Source organism: Corvus moneduloides, chromosome 5, assembly GCF_009650955.1.
Source record: "Corvus moneduloides isolate bCorMon1 chromosome 5, bCorMon1.pri, whole genome shotgun sequence".
Classification (NCBI taxonomy): domain Eukaryota; kingdom Metazoa; phylum Chordata; class Aves; order Passeriformes; family Corvidae; genus Corvus; species Corvus moneduloides.
This window is the reverse complement of record NC_045480.1, coordinates 18,662,223-18,681,451: the sequence shown is the minus strand read 5'-3', so window position 1 is coordinate 18,681,451 and position 19,229 is coordinate 18,662,223. Positions and strand designations below refer to the sequence as shown.

Sequence of the window (19,229 nt, the reverse complement as noted above, 5' to 3'; positions counted from 1 at the left end):
CAAACCGTTTGAGGAAAGCTTAGGTCAGATAAATGTAGACACAGTCATAGGAGTTTTTAAATTCATTAGCACAGATTAGTGCAACATCATGCTTGCTCCTGTCTGGGTCAATGCCCTCTCTTTTGATGCATTTCATTACTGTACAATGTCCCAGAAAGACATTTGTAAAATATTTGCTGGGCATCGCTTCCTTCTAGACCAGGAAAACTGTATCCCTACCATTGTCCAGGGCTGAGTTGGATTTGAAACTAATAAAATTATCAGCAGCAATGTTCTCTAACTTTTGGGGAAGGTTCAGCCACCATAGTGTCGGGTACAGAGCAAACACATAAATGGCATGGTTTTAAGCCTCTTTAACTTAGTAGGGCTAATCTGACTAATAAGGCTTCAGGTTGCCCAAAGACAGATTCAGCAAGTGAAGAAGGAATGCAATATAGAGACTCTTAAGTCTCAGTTTTTGTAAAGGCAATGTCATTCACTAAATTCATTAAAGAGAAACAATGAGAGATTTCATCCAGGATCAATATTTTCAGTGGGAGGCTGATATAAAGTAGCCACAGAGACAACCAGAGAGGACGAGTGTGTTTGTTTTTTAATATTGTGCTTTAAATAGAATTACTATTAACTTCTCCATCACATTAATAGTTGGTTAATTCTATTGCTACACATAGTCTAAATGATCTTCTGCTCATTTCTTCCACAGCTTATTTGAAGATGGGCGATTTCTACTACTATGGTTACCAGAACCAGTCTAAAGACCTTGAGCTCTCCATGCGGATGTATGCACAGGCTGCCTTGGAGGGAGATTCACAGGTGGGTCTGCAGTTGTGGCAAAACATCATAGTGTAGAACAGTCTGGGAATTTAGCTGTGACTTGTTCTTCTGCTTGGCCTCATCTGCACCAAAGGAACCTGCCAGAATAAGTTACAATTATTTCAATATACCCTGTGAGTCAGTAGTTGCTGTTTCATAATAGAAGATAAACTTAGCAGAGATTAGTGGTCCTAGAATTAGGCTGCTTTGTAAGCTAAATGGCCTACTGCAGTGCTACCTTACCTTGGCACAATTGACTCAGTTATGACCTTGGTATTTTTGCAAGAGGAAGAACTAATAGACTGCTGGGTTGTATTCCAGTCCTATCCTCTGCCATTTTAGGATATAAAAAAGAAGACTGGTCCATTTCCCTTGGTATATTGAGTGAATCCCAGGGTGAATTTTGCTCGCTAACAAAGGTTTCATCTTAAAATGTTTTATAATTAAAGAATACACATTAATTTTATAATTAAAGAATAATTAAAGACATGGACTGTTTCACAACTGAGTTTCCTGTTCTCAAGCCCTCCTGAAGTGTCCCGGGTGCAATATTCTGTTTGCCCTGTCCCTATGGCAATATCCCCAGACCATGGCTTGTGTGTGAACTTATCAGAGGTAGCATAGGTGGGTTCTGTTTTGAGGTTATTGGGACAAAACATTACTGCTAAACTAGCAAAGGAAAGAAGGGATGCATGAATAGTTACTTTAAAGTATGAAAGTCAAAGTGATGGGGAATTGTGGAAGATGTCTTGTGTGTTCATCTTCATGACTCTGAAGAGACACAGGGTTGCCTAAGACTTGTGCAAATAGGCAGAACCGTAAAATTAAGGACTTAAATTGTCTGGAGGAGACTTCTGCTCTCAATTTCTCTATTCAGATGCTGTTGATCTGTAGAGCTAGGTGAAGGGGAATTGAACAGTAACAGAACAGAAATCAATTTCTGCTTTCAGTCTGTATTTCCCTAGGAGATAAAATATTACAGTTTGATACGGTGACTGTGCTTAAAGAGTAACTAAAAATAAGAAAAAAACCATCTGGAAAAAGATACGAGCTAAGAAAACAGTGTCACAACATCTGAATGCTTCTTTTGCATTTTCAGTGTTTACCTGAGTACAGGTACACTGTACTTTTCAGTACACTGAAAGCCCTTCGGAGAAAGGGCTCTCATAATTATTCGGTGAATATCACATTATACTAAACAAATTTAGGGAAGACAGTTACAATTATTCAGATACTTGGTGCTTAAATACAGATACAAAAATTGAATGTTTGAACAGCAATGCATGGTTTTTTTACTGTTAGGGTTTCTTTAATCTGGCCCTTGTCATAGAAGAGGGCAACTCCATACCTTCCTACATTCTGGATCACTTGGAAATTGATCAAGCATTGCATTCTAGTAATACATCACTTCTTCAGGAACTGTATTACAGGTGAGTCTTTTTTACCTTTAATCAGCATTTTCTGGTTTTCCATGTGAGTAGCATTTCCTCTGGAGGGCAGCAAATCCTGTACTTATTAACTTTGTTCACTTTTATGATTTAAGGCAGGTTAAGGTCAACATACTTGAAATTCTTAAATTCCCTAAATATATTTCAGTTTATGCCTGTTAAAGAGACCTGATTATATGTGGTTCCCTGAAATAGCAGGGACTAGATTCAATAATCAGGGAGGTCTTTTTCAGTTCAAATATATTTAAGTTCCTAAGTTAGGCGCTGGCAATTTGTGTGCAGTACAAACCAGAATTTCAGTTATAAATGTAGCATAATATAACACAGAATTTAAAAATATGTAACTGGGATAATAGCAATCTTTCCTATTGATTCTGCAAATATGTTCCAGCCTGGCACAGATATTGTGGCACAGAATATTAGACACCGGAGAAGCTTTACAGGTCTGCTGCCTGAACAACCTGTGCCAGCACTATTCATGCACAAACCACCTACTGTGCTCGGGTTCCACTACAGAACATGGGTTTCCTTTACCCAGGTTAAGCAACAGGTGTTGGAAAGCACAGTGGGAATACAAAGCCTGCACAATATTTGGTGAACTTGTGGAATTGCCTTTCAAATATTTAAAGAAGGAGGAGATAATGGTTAATACACAAGGCTGTGAATCAAGAGTGAGTGGTTTATCATCTGTTTTGCTACCGAGTGTTGTGTGACCCCACAAAAGTGGAGATGATATCAGCATAAAAACCTCATTTGTCTATTCACCAACAATCTGTTGAAATTGCTCTTCACTGCAGTTAGCCTGAACTTGTACCCTAAATTACTTCCTCTCCACGTGAAACTACCAGTCAGATACATAGGGGTTCTGGACTATCTGGGATTGTAAACTTGAGTTTGAATTCTGCCTTCACTTGGGCTGAATCCAGTCCTGCATTGCTGTGAGAGTAATTCCAGAGCTGACAGTGCTGAAGGATTTTCCCACCACCATACACTTTTGTCCAAAAGGGCACGTACTTTTATGTATTGATATATATGTATATATACACATGTACACAATCTATGACTTAATAACTAAATTATATGTATATTTATAACAAAATTTATATAGAAAATGTATATATTGATATAGATACCCCACCACTCCCTCCTTAGCTTTGTAGAAAAGAATCAATTGAAGCTTAAAATAGGTGCCTGTGATTTAGCTGTCTAAACTCCCCTAGTAAGTGAAGTCCTATTTGATGGACTGAGAAAGCTGCTCAGCTCACCCCACAGGAGGTAGGGACCTTGTGCTAGTCAGCTAGAACACTCTTCAAGCTTGGACTTCATTCTGTCATATGCATTGTCTCTTAAAGGAGGTTTAGCACCAGCATTCTGTGTGGACAACTAAATTTTGTACGTCTAATTTTAAATCAAGTCCTTCTGCTGTTAACTCACATTAGTTAGAACTTGAACTGTGACTGCTTTGCACGTATAGCCTGGATGCTTAGACCCATTGTTGACTAGTAAGAAAATAAAAAATACACTTCTAGGGTAAGGTATTCTGTACTTAATAAGTTTAAGATGGCATTTTTCTGAATTTTTACTTCACCATCTGTGAGATAGGGATGATGATATTTGTTTGGTTTTCTGGCTTACTGGTTTCACAAACCCACTTGAGATTCCCAGATGATTGATGCCACAAAATTGTGGAGGAGGATTAATTGGTTGTTTTAATGTTCTTGTTGTAGGTGCTGGAATAATAGTAACCAAGAATCAATCAGTCCATGTTCATTAGCATTGCTTTATTTTTACATGAGAGTTCTCTGGAACACTGTTTTACACTCTACTCTGGTATGTAGTGCTCCTTTATTACATGCACAGTTCATTTGGAACATGACCTTGGCTTTGCACTGCTCTAACTCTGTTTTTAAAATTCCTGTCACAGATCTACTTCATGGGAACCTTTCTTTTATCTATTCTTGTTGCATTTGCAGTGCAGTCTTTTCAGTCTTTATCTGGTAAGTATGTGTCATAGTAAAACTGAAGAAAGAGGAGTGATCTTTTTATTTCAATAAGACCATCAACAATAAAAGCTGAATTCTAGATGTGATAGAAGTACCTCTGAGCAGTAGCTTCTTTGACACACAAGTAACTTTTTTATCATTAAGAAGGGGTAGATGAAGAAAGGCATAACTTTAAACCCATTGGTTTCTGAAAAATTTCCCTTGATAAAGGAGATTCTTAATAAAAATATTAACTGCATGAGATTGTTCCCCATCTCTCAACATGCAGTATTATTACAGGAATTATATGAGTTTGATTACCTATGTAGTCTCTGCAATATGCAATCAAAGCGTCTTGCCTGTTTGATATGACTGGATCACTTCAGATGCAAGGTGGGAGAAGAAGTGAGGTTCCAAGAGCTGGTACATTGGAGTAACTTAAGAAGAGTCAGTTCAGATTCTTCACACCAGTAACAGAATCAGGAATAGATGCAGTCAGGAGTTGCAGACTCCTCCTCCTGTCTTAAAACAGAAAGTTTGGCTCTGTCTCAAAACAGAAAGTTTGGCACAAAGAATATTAACAAATAGAAGATCAAGTGCCTGACTTCAGTCTGTTAAAAGTGCCATCATGTTTTCTACCATATTGAAAGAGATATCAAAGACAAAACTACATTGCTGAGGAAAGGGGAGAAAACCCCTACCATCACATGAAAAATAATGAATCATCATTTAAAAAGCATTTCCTGCTTCAATCAAGCATTTTGTTTCAGATCACAAGACTTGATCAGGAAATTGTGAAGTGAATATTACCAGTTATAAAAAGAATTTCTTCCACTACATACGTTTTTTGATGTTGTGTTTTAACCCCAGTAGGCAAGTTAAGTGTATGTCAGAAAACAAGGTTCTGATGTATTTCCATAACAAAACACCAAAAAAATTACTTTCACATTTATTTCCTATAGGTGTAGGTTGTCAAAAACCCAATACCATTAAATCTGAAAATATTATTTGAATTAAGACATGTAACTGTGAATAATATGCTGAATATGGAAATAATTCTGAAAGCCTGCTTTGTTTTCTTACTAGCTATTAATTTATGTTACTTGGAAATCACACAACATATGTATAAAGGATATAGTTATAGATATTTTTCTTTCAGTATTTCCAAACCTTTGAATATTATCTTTATATGTAATTTTACATCCACATAATATTTAAATATTAATTAATAGACTCCCTAGACACAGTGGGGTTTTTAAAATAATTTCTTTTGATGTTTTTCTGAAGCCCATAATTCTGCTGGAAGAAGATCAGAACCATTGTCAGATGACGTCCCTTCTTCCTTAGTGAATGATAACGAGCATGCTACCAGATTACAGCAAGATGAACCTACTCTTTCAAATGATTTATCACAGCAGGAATCAAACCCTCAGAATCCTCTTGTTACAAGCTGAAGTGTAGTTTTCTTGACATCCATTGGGAAGGTGGGATATGAACAACTGCGAATCTAAGAACTGGCAACCAACCCTGTACATGGCATTAATAATGCAGGCGAACAGCTGAAGTTGTAGAGAAGGTCACTGATCTGACTTCTCCACTGCAGAGGAAAACTGTCCCTATAATTTTTTAAACTCCAAACAGATGATGCAGATTCTCTCACTATACCCAACACGTGATCATACTGTATGTCATGGAAGGACCTGGAAGGAAACCTGCAAAGTCTTTGCTTAATTGAAAAATAAGCAAACATCCTACAGGTTTTAATGAAGTTCTATTTACATGTCTAATCTCTTATTAAATTGCTTTTACCACATTTTAGCTTATTTAGTGGTGAAATTCCAAGTTTGAATCATGGAAATTACATAAAAGCAAAACCCAGTCACCAACAGTTCCATGGAAACCAGTCAGGACTTCAGTACATGCAATGGTAACAATGAGGTTTTTGGCATTTTATATTCCATGCTAATTTTTTAATGTGAAAAGCATTTTGTTTTGAAAGAAAACACACCAGGAATATTTGCAATATGATCATAACATATTAGTGCTGCTGGCTAAGTTTTAGTCAAAGTTTTACAAGCGTCCACAGTTCCCTGGTGGACACAACAAAACGTTTCCCTTCCTACCAAGAGCCACTGATTAGAGAAAGGAGCTCCCCTAATGAGTAAATAAAAGAATATTTAAGTGTGATCAGGGGCCACAAAGTGAACAGAAATTTGGTTTTGGATTCTTCCACAGATAACACTAGCAAGGATTTATTTCATGTTCTACAGTAATGCTAAAAGACACCTAGTTAAGTGACAGTTTATTTGATAAATGTTGGATGGGAAATATGGATAACATGTATGGAGTGCAAATGCCTTTTATCTGATTTAAAGCTGTCTGTAAAGTGGCTGTAGGGAAGGTCTAACCTTTACAACAGGTGTGCAGGCACCTCTGCAAAATGATGTAGATCACAGACTATAAATTGCATCAATCTATGCATTACCGAGGGTTGAATCCACTCGCATTGCACTACATTATTTACTCTTATAAATAAAAATATTTTTCTAATTCAAGCTGTATGTGGAGGAATTTCTTTTAAGGCACCTCTTTGATGAAATAGTATCCTGCTGTTGCAATCTCTCAAGATTATTATTTACATGCCTGTTTTCTTATCTTCAAATGAGACAATCAGCTTTTACTTTCATTGAGGAATACAGTCTTCTCACAGAGCAAACCTGTAACAGTTTTGTTTTTCAAGCAAGACATAGGAGGTTTCAGTAAGAAAGGAATCATTTAAAAGGAAAAAAAGCTCTGACCTTCAAGAGAGATTTTTATATTTCTATATAAATGTCTATACACACATATCATCGGGACACGTTTCACTTGCAGAAACCTGAAAACTCAAAAGTATTAAGAGTTGATGCTTTGAGGCAGTGGTTCCATTGACAAGTCATGAAATAAAAATGAAGATGTTGAAGCTCCTCCCCCTCCCACTGAGAAAGTAAATTATGTGCCACGTTAATGAGTTTTTTATTTATTTGATCAAGAACTGTGCAAGGAGTACTTTTTGTTCTCAGTACAGTTGTAGATACATATTTTGTTCTATGTATAGGTTGGTATTTTAATGTGTTACAAAGGAGCCTGACTTTTACATACTAAACTGTTGTACTCACTGGGGCTAGATTATGTGTTTTTGATATCCATTGCAAATGGTCCCCATTATTTTTGAGTCTATTTTGAGTTGCAAAAATGTATGCAGCTAAATTTAACTATATCAAATTCCTTAATGCAAAGATATGGCTATTTCAAGAGCCCTCTCAACTGTATTTTTATCACCTAATAAAAGAAAACTGTGCACCTGTATTAAAACTGGAGCAGGTTTAGATGGTAAACACAGAAGCATTGCAGAAAGTCAAGTGTAGCCCTTGAAGACAAGTAGACAAATGTCCCAACGTAGGCATGGTGTTAGGTTAGGTACCAAATGACGTGCACAGTTAGATATTCACAAAAAACTATGTGGACATGCTTAAGACAAATCTTGCTTATAATTAGCCACATGTGAAAGGTGTATTTTGCTACAAATGTCACATGTAGCAAAACTGAAGCCCCTGGTGAAATATTAATCCCATGAGAGTTTGTCAGTGGTGGTGTGATTGCAACCCATGTGTTGCAATCCAGGAGTTCTCAGAGCAGCAGTGGTTTAGATTGTGTACATACAGGTCAGAGTTAAGCGTTAGCACTCAGGCTCACTCTGTTTTCCTCTCTAAAGCCCATGTTCTGAACTCTAGTAATTAACTAATTTGAAGAGTTCTGTCAGAAACACGATTTCACATCTGTATTTCAGAAGGCAATTGCTGAAGCTGCAATATATTTCATGACACCAGCAGTTAATAGTTCCATCTTTGTTTATTGTTACCAATTACATCAGAAGTTGTACCAAAGTATGTTAAGATAAGCAACTCTTCACAACAAACTGGCAATCCTGAAGGCTAAAATAATAACAGTTACATTATTATCCTTCACTTCTCATAAGATCCAGGGGGCTATTACTTGACAACCTAGAGAATCAGCCAATTCCCAGAGAGAAAGAATGGTTATTTAAGCAAAGCAGCTACATAGTTCTACGACACCCACAAGGAAAGCAGGGAGAAAAGGGGAAAAGAGTTGCTGTATCAAAAATTATTTTTCTTAAATTGAAACATGGTCACCGAAGTTTATTGTTTCCGCAGCCCATGCTGAGTGTTCAGGGTGGGAATAAGGAAATAATAAATCACAGTTGTAGAGCTAAAATGCCCTATATACTTTGTTTACATGTATTTGATAGAAGTCCAGCCATCTGAACAACACAGGTCACGCATAAGGCAGTGTGTAAGTGATGACCACTTTTTGATCTCCCTTGGTTCAGCTCAGAATCATCTCTAGTACAGACAACAAGGAATTTTGGAGGGGTTATTTAAAAAGTAGGTGCCAAATTATCTGAAATGAATGCAGTTTACACCAGCTAAATGAATTTGTCTTACAGACAGTGACAAGGGAGAGAAGTTGCTACATGCAATGTATCAAAGTGCCATGGGAAGAAGGAAGAATCAGGTGAAGATAAGCTAAAAATAAGAAGTCAATGTCGAGCAGTTCTGAGTACTTAACTACAGGTTTATGAAGGAAACAATTCAAACCAGTTATGAGAGAATTTGCAACTATGCTGAAAAGTTTGTTCAGCTCTGAATTGCACACTGTGGTAGTAGCAGGACAGCACTGAAGGTGGGGGGCATCCATATGTGGGCAACTGACCACTGACTGCATGGTGTTGCTTCCCAGACCATAGAGTGAAGAGCTTTGCATTCCAATAAATAGGCATGAGGAGAGACTTAAAGTTCCATATTAAGACCTTGCAATAGAAATCTTACTTTGTGATAGAGGGTTGTGATAGAGGGGACAATACTTGCGAATTAGTCCTGGTATGCTGATTACATATTATAAGCATACCCCTTGCTGGTATTTTTGTGTTTGAGGTACTGGAAAAGCATAGATGATCTTTAAAAACCATATGTGAAACATGGATTATCTGTGAGGAGAATTGATTTATAGCAGATTCTTGTCTGTGTAAGCTGCCCCCATTGACTAATGGACTATTTAACACTGGCTGTTGATCCTTATCATGGATGAAAGGTAGCACAAAGGTATGAAACAAGTTGAATAAGCTCTGTCAGAGGAATTCCATCCCTACACCCTCTCCTTCCTGCCATAAATGTGTGAACTGGATTAAAAGACTGGGATGTAGGAAGAAAACAAAAGGCTGGATTCTTTAAGAAAAAGCCCAAGGGTAAGAAAACTAGAGAATGTCAAAGGGAATCTGAGCATGGAGCAATTTCCTATGCTGTCTTCTAAGATGTAGGTGACAGGAATAATCAACAGAAAATTGTAAATTAAAAAAACCCAGCATCTGGAATATAGGTGTGTTGGAAATGCAGCACAGCCTCGATATTTATCTAAATACCAAATTCCTATGCCAGGAGACTGAATTATATTTGCAGTAAGGAAAGTAACAATGAGTCTAGGCCAAAGTAGAAGGTGTCTGTGTAAAAGCAGCCACATACAGATCAGTGAGCATCAAAATCAGACCAGATCAGGGGAAATGAGTAACCAAAATGGAAAGGAAAAGATCACTTGCATTATTGCAGTATATGCTTATGTACCAGTTAAAGTAAACGAGAAAAAACCCCAAGAAACACAACTGAGCAGAAACCAAATCACCTGCAGCAGATCAGATATTCTGAAGCACCAATGTTCCAAACTGAAATTGCACCAACAATGCTGAGTGCCTGTTGACTTCAGGGACTTGGGTTGTTTGACAAGTGCTATCAGATACCCATCCACCTTTGGGCATGTTAATAACGCCTTAGAAGAAAACTGGCTGTAACAGGTTTGTTTATAACTGTGTTCAGTGATCTTTCTGCTAACGTATTTGTTGACCTTGCTTCCCTTCCCAGTCTGCATTTTCTGATTTCTGTTGTTTCTTTTGTTTGTCCGCACTGGCCCCTTCTTAATCACTCATGAACTGTCTAGATAGCTTCTAATGCACAGCATTGCCATTTGCTCTTATCGGTTCTGCCAGGTGAACAGAAAAAAGCACAAGTCCATTAGCAAACCTAGCACCCTTTTTTGACAGTCTGCCAAGGCAGGAACTGAGATACTTGCTTGGCATTATCTATCTGTTCATTACGGCATGGCCTGAGTAATGGATTTACACAGCAAGTAATTCTGCAAGTTATAAGCAAATCTCCCTAGATAGATTTGTATTAATAAACTAACCAAGGTCAAGCTCTGCTGTCTTTGTGATGAGTTAAACCCTTCCTGTGAACCCAGTTACCTCATCTGCTGCTTCTTGGGACCAGTCTTGGTCCATAAAGTCCCCAAATGGTGCCCAGCCATTGTCTAGGAGGATTCTTCTCAAATGGGCTTGAGCTAGGTCAAGCAGCACACCCCCAAATAGCTGAGATAATCACGACCCAGTGCCTAAGCATATCCTCCAGACCTTGTTCAGTTTAGTTGTGCAGACAAACCAAGACTGTTTGCCTCTCTTACAGGCCATGAGGCTCCATTCCACCCCCAAGCAACAGCTGAGATTAGTCCTTCCAATTTCACCAGCCTGTTTATCAGTGTGAGCCTTCCAGCAGGCCCACTGTGTTCAGAGCTGGTTTGAAGCCTTGCTTTCTTGAGAGAGGTGTGCTTGGCACATGTTTGTAGAACACAGCTTTTCCAAAACACACCAGTACTGACTAACTGGAATGAGAAATTAAAGCCTCCATTCATGTTTTATCTTGTTTCATGAAGACCAAATTGTAGTTTTCCCCTTCTGCTCTGCAGAGTTTGTAGTGGCAATAACACTGTCCCTGCCTCCTTGTCCCATATCAACTCTGTCTTCTACCTAGGTGGCAAGGTTTAGAGGCTCCTCTCTCTCATGAGTGCTGCATTGCTCTTCCAAGCCAGGTCCAGTTGCACATAGACAGCCTTTCCAATAAAAATACAGTATGCTAGTCCCAGAAAACAAGTTAACCTTTGCAGTTCAGTTGGTTATAATAACAGTAGGGGATACCCAGATACACCTACTCTAATGCAGAAAACTCTAGGCTAGTTCATTAAACAAATGTTAGAAGTTGTACAGAATCAGGCAGCCTGATCAGGAGAAGGAAGTGGGTGAGGCCTTCTACTGGCAGCTGTAAGTAGGCTCAAAATCACAAGCACTGGTTCTTGTGAGTGAGTTTAGCTACACTGACATCAGCTGGAGGAGCAACAGAGCAAACCACAAACAGTCTGTCCAGGAGGTTCCTGGAAAGCACTGATGACAACTTCCTGACACAGGTAGTGGAGCATCCCACAAGGAATAGTGTGCTTCTCAACCTCATGCTAACAAACAGGGAAGGCCTCCAAGGTTGGAGATGTGAAGGCTGGGGGCAGCTTTGGCTGCAGTGGCCATGAGATTAGGAGTTCAGTATCGGGCAAAGACGAAATGGGGCAGGAAGCAAGGTTGCAACCACAGACATCACGAGAGCTAGCTTCAGCCTCTTCAAGGATCTTCCAAGAAGAAACCCATGGAAACAGGCACTAGAGAGCTGGGTGATATTCAAGGATCACTTCCTCCAGACTCAAGAACAGTGCATCCCAATGAGCAAGAAGTCAGGCAAGGGTGTGAAGAGACCTGTGTGGATGTTTAAAGAACTCCTGTCATTACTCAAGTGTAAGCAGGAAACACACTTGAGATGGAAGCAGGGTTGAGCCACTCTGAATGAATACAGGGATATTTTCAGAGTAAATAGGACTGAGACCAGGAAGGCCAAGGCCCATCTGATATTAAATCTGGCCAAGGATGTCAAGGAAAATAAAAGCTTCTTCAAATACATCAATAACAAAAGGAAAAGCAAAGGATGATGTGGGCCTGTCACTAAATGGAGGGGGACTTAAGTAACAAAGCATGCAGAGAAAGCAGAGTTACCTAACACCTTCTTTGCATCAGCCTTCACTGACAAGACCAGCCCTCAGGAATCTCTGACCCATGAGACCAGGGTGAGGGAATGATGGAAAGGAGATTTTCCTTGGTCAAGGAAAAATGAGTTACAGAACACCCAGGTAAACCTGACATCAACAAGTCCATGGGCCCTGACAGAACACATCCATGAGTGCTGAGAGAGCTGGCAGACACCATAGCAAGGCTGCTTATGGTCATGTTTGAAAGGTCATAAGGGTCAGGAGAGGTGTCTGAGGACTGCAAGAAAGCAAACATCACCCCAGTCTTCAAAAAGGACAAGGAGGAGGACCCAGGAAACTACCAGCCAGTCAGCCTCACCTCAGTCCCTGGAGAAATGATGGAGCACCTCATTCTGGAGGCCATCTCTATCCACATGGATGACACGAAGGTGATCAGGAATAGTCAGCATGGACTCACTTAAGATAAATCATGCTTGGCCAACCTGCTTGCCTTCTGTGATGAAACAGCTACCTGGATGGATGAAGGGAAAGAAGAGGATGTTTTCTACCTCAACTTCAGCAAGGCTTTCAACACCGTCTCTTGCCTTGACAGGCTGGAGAGATGGGGAGAGAAGAACCATCTAAAATTCAACAAAGGAAAATACAGGGTCCTGCACCTGGGGAAGAATAACCCCATGCACCAGCACAGACTGGGGGCTGACGTGCTGGAGAGCAGCTCTGTAGAGAAAGACCTGGGGATCCTGGTGGACAACAAGCAGTCCATGAACCAGCAGTGCCCTTGTGGCCAAGACGGCCAGTGGTACCCTGGGGTGCATTAAACATTGCCAACAGATTGAAGGAGGTGATCCTGCCCCTCTACTCAGCCCTGGTGAGGTTGACCTGGAGTGCTGTGTCCAGTTCTGGGCTCCGCAGCACAAGAGAGACATGGAGCTCCTGGAACAGGTCCAGCAGAGGGCTGTGAGGATGATTAAGGGGCTGGAACACCTCTGTTAGGAGGACAGGCTGAGTGAGCTGGGTCAGTTCAGCCTCAAGAAGACCCAGCTGAGAAGGGACCTCATCAATGTCTTTCAGTATCTGAAGGGAGGGTGTCAGGAGGATGGAGCCAGGCTCTGCTCAGTGGTGCCAAGCAACAGGACAAGAGGCAACGGGCAGAAACTGATGCCCAGGAGGTGCTACCTGGACATGAGGAAGAACTTCTTTACTCTGTGAATGACAGAGTACTGGAACAGGTTGCCCAGAGAGGTCTTGGAATTTCTGTCAGTGTAGATATTCAAGAACTGTCTGAATGTAATCCCGCACCAGGTACTCTAGGATGACCCTGCTTGAGCATGGAGCTTGGACCATATAACAAACCAAATTTAGTCTCTTCCAACCTTACCCATTCTGTGATTAGAAATTTTTCCTCTGCATCTTTTTAAGCCTTTACTAATCAGCTGTGTCTGACCCCAATCAGTAAGTTTTTTATAAAATCACCAGCAGCCTTCAGAAACACTAATAGGCCAGTATTTAAGAGTTATTTTACTGACCTGAAAAGCTGCCATAAAGTAGAGACATGAATCCAAATATTTCAAAGCCTAGAGTAATTGCCACATTCTTCAGATACCCAATTCAAATTAAGAGGATTAAAAGTGATTAAATAGTAAACCTACACTGATTAAAAGCATGTCCTTACAGAGGCCGAAATCCACCAGAGGAGTGACAGCCATGCAGCGATAACCATGGTGAGTGCAGGCGTGAGCTCTTTGTGCCAGGGGTCAGAGGCTATCAGGCAGCAGTGTTGCTGCCCAGCCTGTTTTTTGGGCTCTCCTAGGGCAAATTCATCTATCCTGCATGGCACTACATTAGTGTGCTCTGCAAACATACCCTCTGTGTCTTTGAAATGTTAAAAGGAGTTTAAAAAGCTTCTTTTTCATATCTTGAATATCCAGTGCCAATGCATAGGATATCCTTGGCACTTGGATACTATCAGCCCCACAGAGGAATAGTTTATGACAGAGTTGGTTACACTCTGTTGTTGATATGACAGATTGAAATGCTGAACAAGGTGGTTTCTAATAATAAAATACCCTATGCACCTTTCCAAGAGAGCTTTGGTACCACATGTGATAATTCAGTTAGCAAGAAAGAGGCAGAAAACAAGAAAGCACCAGATTAGCCTGCAAACCACTGCCGCCTCCCCTGCCTATTTAACTTGTGCCCTAATGCCATTATGCCAGGAATATTTAGATTCTTCTCTGATGCCATTAAATGCATGTTAAGGGTATGTGCATTAAAAAAAAAAAAAAAAAATCCCTCCTTCAGATGAAATAATTTTGATGGCCATAACTCTGCCTACAAAAACAGTAACATTAAAATTCCCCAGGAACCCACTTATGCCGCCACCACCACTTGCAGATGAAAGCAGAAATTTAGATATCTACCCTGTGCTTTGTGTACCTGCCTCATATAATTCCAGAACTATTTGAAAGGGTGATGATGGGAGTCTGGGTTTAATGAAGGCCCCTTCTGCAAATGTGTAAGATACCTGCAATTGATTCTTTCACTTAATCCAATGAAAGGGTTTGCTTTCAAACATTTAAATGCTTACACTAGTGTCAACAAACACATGCCTAGGACAAAGAAGTTCAAGATGCAGTTTTTGAAGATACACAATATTAATGCTCCTTCACTAAAGAATAATTGATCTAAAATATTTTAGATATTTATCTCACCCTTGATCTCCTTGACACATGATATGGGTTAACCCCAGGAGGTGACTAAGCCCCACACAGCCACTCGTTCACACACACTCCTCCAGGATGAGAGGAGAAAATTGAAAGAATAAAAGTGAAGAAACTTGTGTGTTGAGATAAAGACAGTTTAACAGGTAAAGCAAAAGTCATGCATACAGGCAAAGCAAAACAAGGAATTCTTTCATGCTTCCCATGGGCAGGGAGGTGTTCAGACATCCCCGGGACAGCAGGGCTCCATCACATATAGCAGTGACTCGGCAAGACAAACATCATCCCTCCAAATGTCTCCCTTTCCTTCTTCCCCCAGCTGTATGTGCTCAGTATGATGGAATCTCCCTTGGGTCAGTTGGGGTCAGCTGTCCCAGCTGTGTGACCTCTCAACTCATTGTGCACCCCCAGCTTCCTCGCTGGTGGGATGGGGTAGGGAGCAGAAAAGGCTTTTATGCTGCGTAGGCACTGCTTGGCAATAATGCAATTTCCATATTATTAACACTGTTTTCTGCAAAAATCCAAAACATGACCCCATACCAGCTACTGTAAAGAAAATTAACTCAGCCAAAAGCAGCACAACAAACAAACCCAGAGTTTTGTGCTGTAAATTGAGGCTAACTGTAAAAGAAAGCCATTTTTGTTTGACTGTGAGTAAATTGAAGCAATGGAAAAATAAAAGGAACAAGGACATACAGAAAACACCAAACCCTACAGTCACGGGAGTCCTGAGAGTATTCCAAAGCCTTTTAAAGTCTCCATCACTCTTCTATACAGAAAGAAAAGAGCAGTTCTCTGGGTCTTGGTTGCATTTCTCTGATAATTACAGTGACTTTGTTTATAACAGCACAGAAGAGCTTAGAATATTCCCCTAGAAGCTTATGTGTAGCATAAGTCAAGACCGAGTACTTCAAGAATGAATCATCCTTGCAAGGACTATCCCAGATGCTATTAGAAAGTTGACCTCTGCTCTTTAGTGAGGAGATAACTGTTCCCTTTCAGGCTCTGGGTGAAGTCCAGACTGCAAGTTCTTGAACGCAGCTCAAGTTCATAAGCTGTGTTAGATTGCTGATGTTGGGTGGCAATGCCACAGGAAGCATCTCAGACTTTGAACATCCATAACTGGTCCAGGACATGGCTGGACTGTGGTCTGCTGCTTATACCCTATAAATTTTCCATACTTTGCCAAAGCTTCTGTGCCACCAGCCCCAGAATACATCTCAGCCACTGAAGGGTAGTCCACACCAGCATACATTAATTGGCACAGGTGGTGTAAACTCGTGAGGTGCATAACCTACATTACAAGACAAATTTATTTTACCTCCCTTAGAATCAGAACATAGAATCACTCTCTCAGTGTCCTCCTTCAAGACCTCTGTTTGCTGGAAGCACACATAACTGCGTATCCTCAAGGTTTGTGTCCCACCGATAAAAAAAGTGAAGAATTAGATTGTGCCCTTGAACATTTGACTTCAGAGGAAATATCATACACAACCAGCAGGACAGTTTCTGATAGAAATGGGATATTTTTGCAGAAAGACTGGATGTTTTTCTCTCCTACAGACATAATAAAGAATCAGCTGGTATTTTCCCATCATGCCCACCACACAGCCAGCAGAGCAAGTTTTGACTGCATTCAAAACCTCCATGCAAGTTAGCTCATGACTCGGGAAGAGAAAGAAAAGAATAACACTACTGCAATAAAAATCAACAAAAATATCCTCAATGAGTACATCCTTCAGAACATTGTTGACATGTCCCAAGAAAAAAAAATTCCTTCCCCCACATCTCCTCTAGTTCAAGAAAATACTCTGAATAGAAACCTTGTTCCTTCCCGCTATAATACTGTGGGTTCAGACCAAGTAACATACACCAAATTATAATAAATTTGAACACTTACCTCCTCAGTAAACAGCCACAGTCTCAGACTATGTGTCTCCAGGAGCAGCCCTGCCTACCATGAACAAAACTCCAAGCACACAAACACAGAGCTGCTTCTGGCTCATACCAGCAAGCCTAAAGCTGACTGCTCCTAGCAAAAGCTGTTTTTCTTCAGTCACTTTTCAGCTGTTTTCAATAACTTTATTTTGCTTTTAAGCCTCCCCAGCTGTGCCCCAGGAACCTTGATTTAGTTATTTCAGATACTTTATTTCTCTAGGATAATTATTCTCATGCTTTTTGAGATGAAAAGCTGCTTGAAACTTTTAGCAGAAAGAAAAGTTTTCCAGCTTGTCTTGAATGGCATTTGCTTGTAATCCAATAGGTATAAAGTAACATTTTGAGGACTACTTCATTATTTTTCATTTCTACTTAATTTTCTTTTTTCCACATATGGAAATACATGTGATTATTTAAAAATAAACAACATTTTGACTGCTTGCGATATCTTACCCAGCACCAGTTATCCTACTAGTCATTTGCAGGCCTAAGACTAAGAACTGCCTGTCATACAACATGCACATTCAGGCAGAGGTAGGCTTTGAAAATTGTGCCCTACAGAGACTGAAGTAAATGCCTCTGCCTGAGGTGCACAAGGCACCTGGCCCAGGTGAGGCAATTTTTAATTCCTCTGGGATTTGAAACTAGGAGAATTGCCAGGACATGTCAATAGATGGTGCTGAAATGGCCCTTTCTACTGGTTAGATGTGAAATCCATTCTCAGCTCTGTGATAGTCTCCATTAAGCAGAGTTTGCTTTGTTGAAGATGCTCTATGTACGCTACAGGAATTCTGCCATCCTGTCTCCCTTGTTGATTTTAAAAGGCTCCTAAGCCTTTTAAATGCTAAATTTGATGTGAAAGCAGTAAGTGTTCACTGTCTACTGAGGAACAGAGCATTTTGTAAAAAACTCATCTATCTGACATTTTGGCTTAAATCTATGACTGAACTGATCTCCTTCTACATTCTGCCCTGTGCCTGAGCCAGCCCCCATGCCTGGTGTCCAACCCCCCAAGAACCAGGGTGTCCTCAAGACCCTACAGCTCCACCACATTGATGGGGTGAGTATGGGGACTACCCCAGAGGAACAGACCTGGCTACTGTATCCTACCACATCTCCCAAATATTCACTGCCCTACAAATGCACTAACACACCGAGGGGTTATGTTTTACCTTTGTGGATGATCTGGCTGAGTGGTCCTTCCACCTTGAGTTTTTGACCCCCAAAACACCTTCTGTGATGATGTCTATAGTGTCTCTGTGGAAACATTTTCATTGACCGAACATCTCATTAATTATTCTTGCTCAAAAATTACCCAATGGGGTGTCCTAAAACTGGGTTTTAATTAAAAGTTACAGAGGCTGAGTAAGTGTAGCTTCAAACATTCCTGCCAGTACAGTGTGACAAGCCTCCCCTGGCAAGGTACTGCTGCACATGGTGAAGAAAGCCCATAAGCTTTACACTAAGCTATGGCTCAATGTAATTTATTCAAATCACCTGTTACACATGGTCAAGACATCTTAACAGCTTTAGCAGTTGCCTCTCAGGTATTATACCTCTGACTCACATCCAGGAGGGGTAACTTAATATGACTTGGTAAGAAGTAATTTTACTAATAGCGGAAGGCTATTTGTGGTGTTCTCAGGCAATATTCGTATCCATCACAGGGCAGCTCATTGCAGCAGTAGAAGACCACTTAATCAGAATCTCCAAATTTACCAAGAACCAGACCTCTCATTCTCTGGAGGGACTAATGATGGCCTTGAATGACCCACACAATTAATCTCCCAGACTCTTTTTCAGTTACCAGTGTCAGCAGTGTTGTTTTCCTAGCTGTAATATCTCAGCTTTATAGCCGCTGGTGTCTGGTTGCTTTCCCACATGGGTCATTCTTCCAGCTGCAGACGTCTGTCCTAAGTGTACCCACCTGAAGTGCTTGCACACATCAGCACCCCTCCATGTGTGTGCATACCCAAGGTGAGGTGGCCTGGCTGCTGGCCTGCAGAGGGAGGGAGGTCTCCTCCATCCCTCCCCAGGCAGTGTCCAAGATGAAGCCCTGGGATGGGGTGTCCCTGAACACTGAGTTGCTTTCTAACAGCAACCCCACTGAATGCTTTGAGCCCATCCTATTGAGGGCTTTGTTGTGAATTCATGGCTGGTGGTCACCTGACTAGGAGGGGTGGAGTGGAGCTGCTGTATCACATCCATAACCATGAGGTTCATAGAGAAGTACTGCCAGCTCCATGCATCTGGGCTTAGGATGTCTTGCTCAGCTCACCAGGCATTTTGTTTATTCCAAAGGAAGTAAAATTTATTCCTTTCCCTGTGTTTCAAGGTAGTGTTGAAATTGCTGCTGAGAAATG

General features: G+C 40.6%; 1 protein-coding gene and 1 long non-coding RNA gene across 2 annotated transcripts in view; one reads left to right on the top strand and one right to left on the bottom strand.

Annotated features, from left to right (window-relative positions):
* SEL1L3 (SEL1L family member 3) overlaps positions 1 to 6,798 on the top strand; it is a 35,997-nt gene extending 29,199 nt beyond the window's left edge. Inside the window, exons 20-24 of the mRNA XM_032110477.1 lie at positions 704 to 813; positions 2,116 to 2,243; positions 3,989 to 4,091; positions 4,186 to 4,258; positions 5,531 to 6,798. Coding sequence (XP_031966368.1) covers positions 704 to 813; positions 2,116 to 2,243; positions 3,989 to 4,091; positions 4,186 to 4,258; positions 5,531 to 5,697 — 581 coding nt within the window. The 3' untranslated portion in view covers positions 5,698 to 6,798. The remainder of the gene's footprint in view (positions 1 to 703; positions 814 to 2,115; positions 2,244 to 3,988; positions 4,092 to 4,185; positions 4,259 to 5,530) is intronic.
* Positions 572 to 18,243, bottom strand: LOC116444787. Its single transcript, XR_004240501.1, has 4 exons — positions 18,039 to 18,243; positions 4,565 to 4,765; positions 2,259 to 2,319; positions 572 to 911 (listed from the first exon to the last, which is right to left on the bottom strand). It is a non-coding gene; the product is annotated as an uncharacterized LOC116444787 (long non-coding RNA).
* Between the last annotated feature and the right edge of the window lie 986 nt (positions 18,244 to 19,229).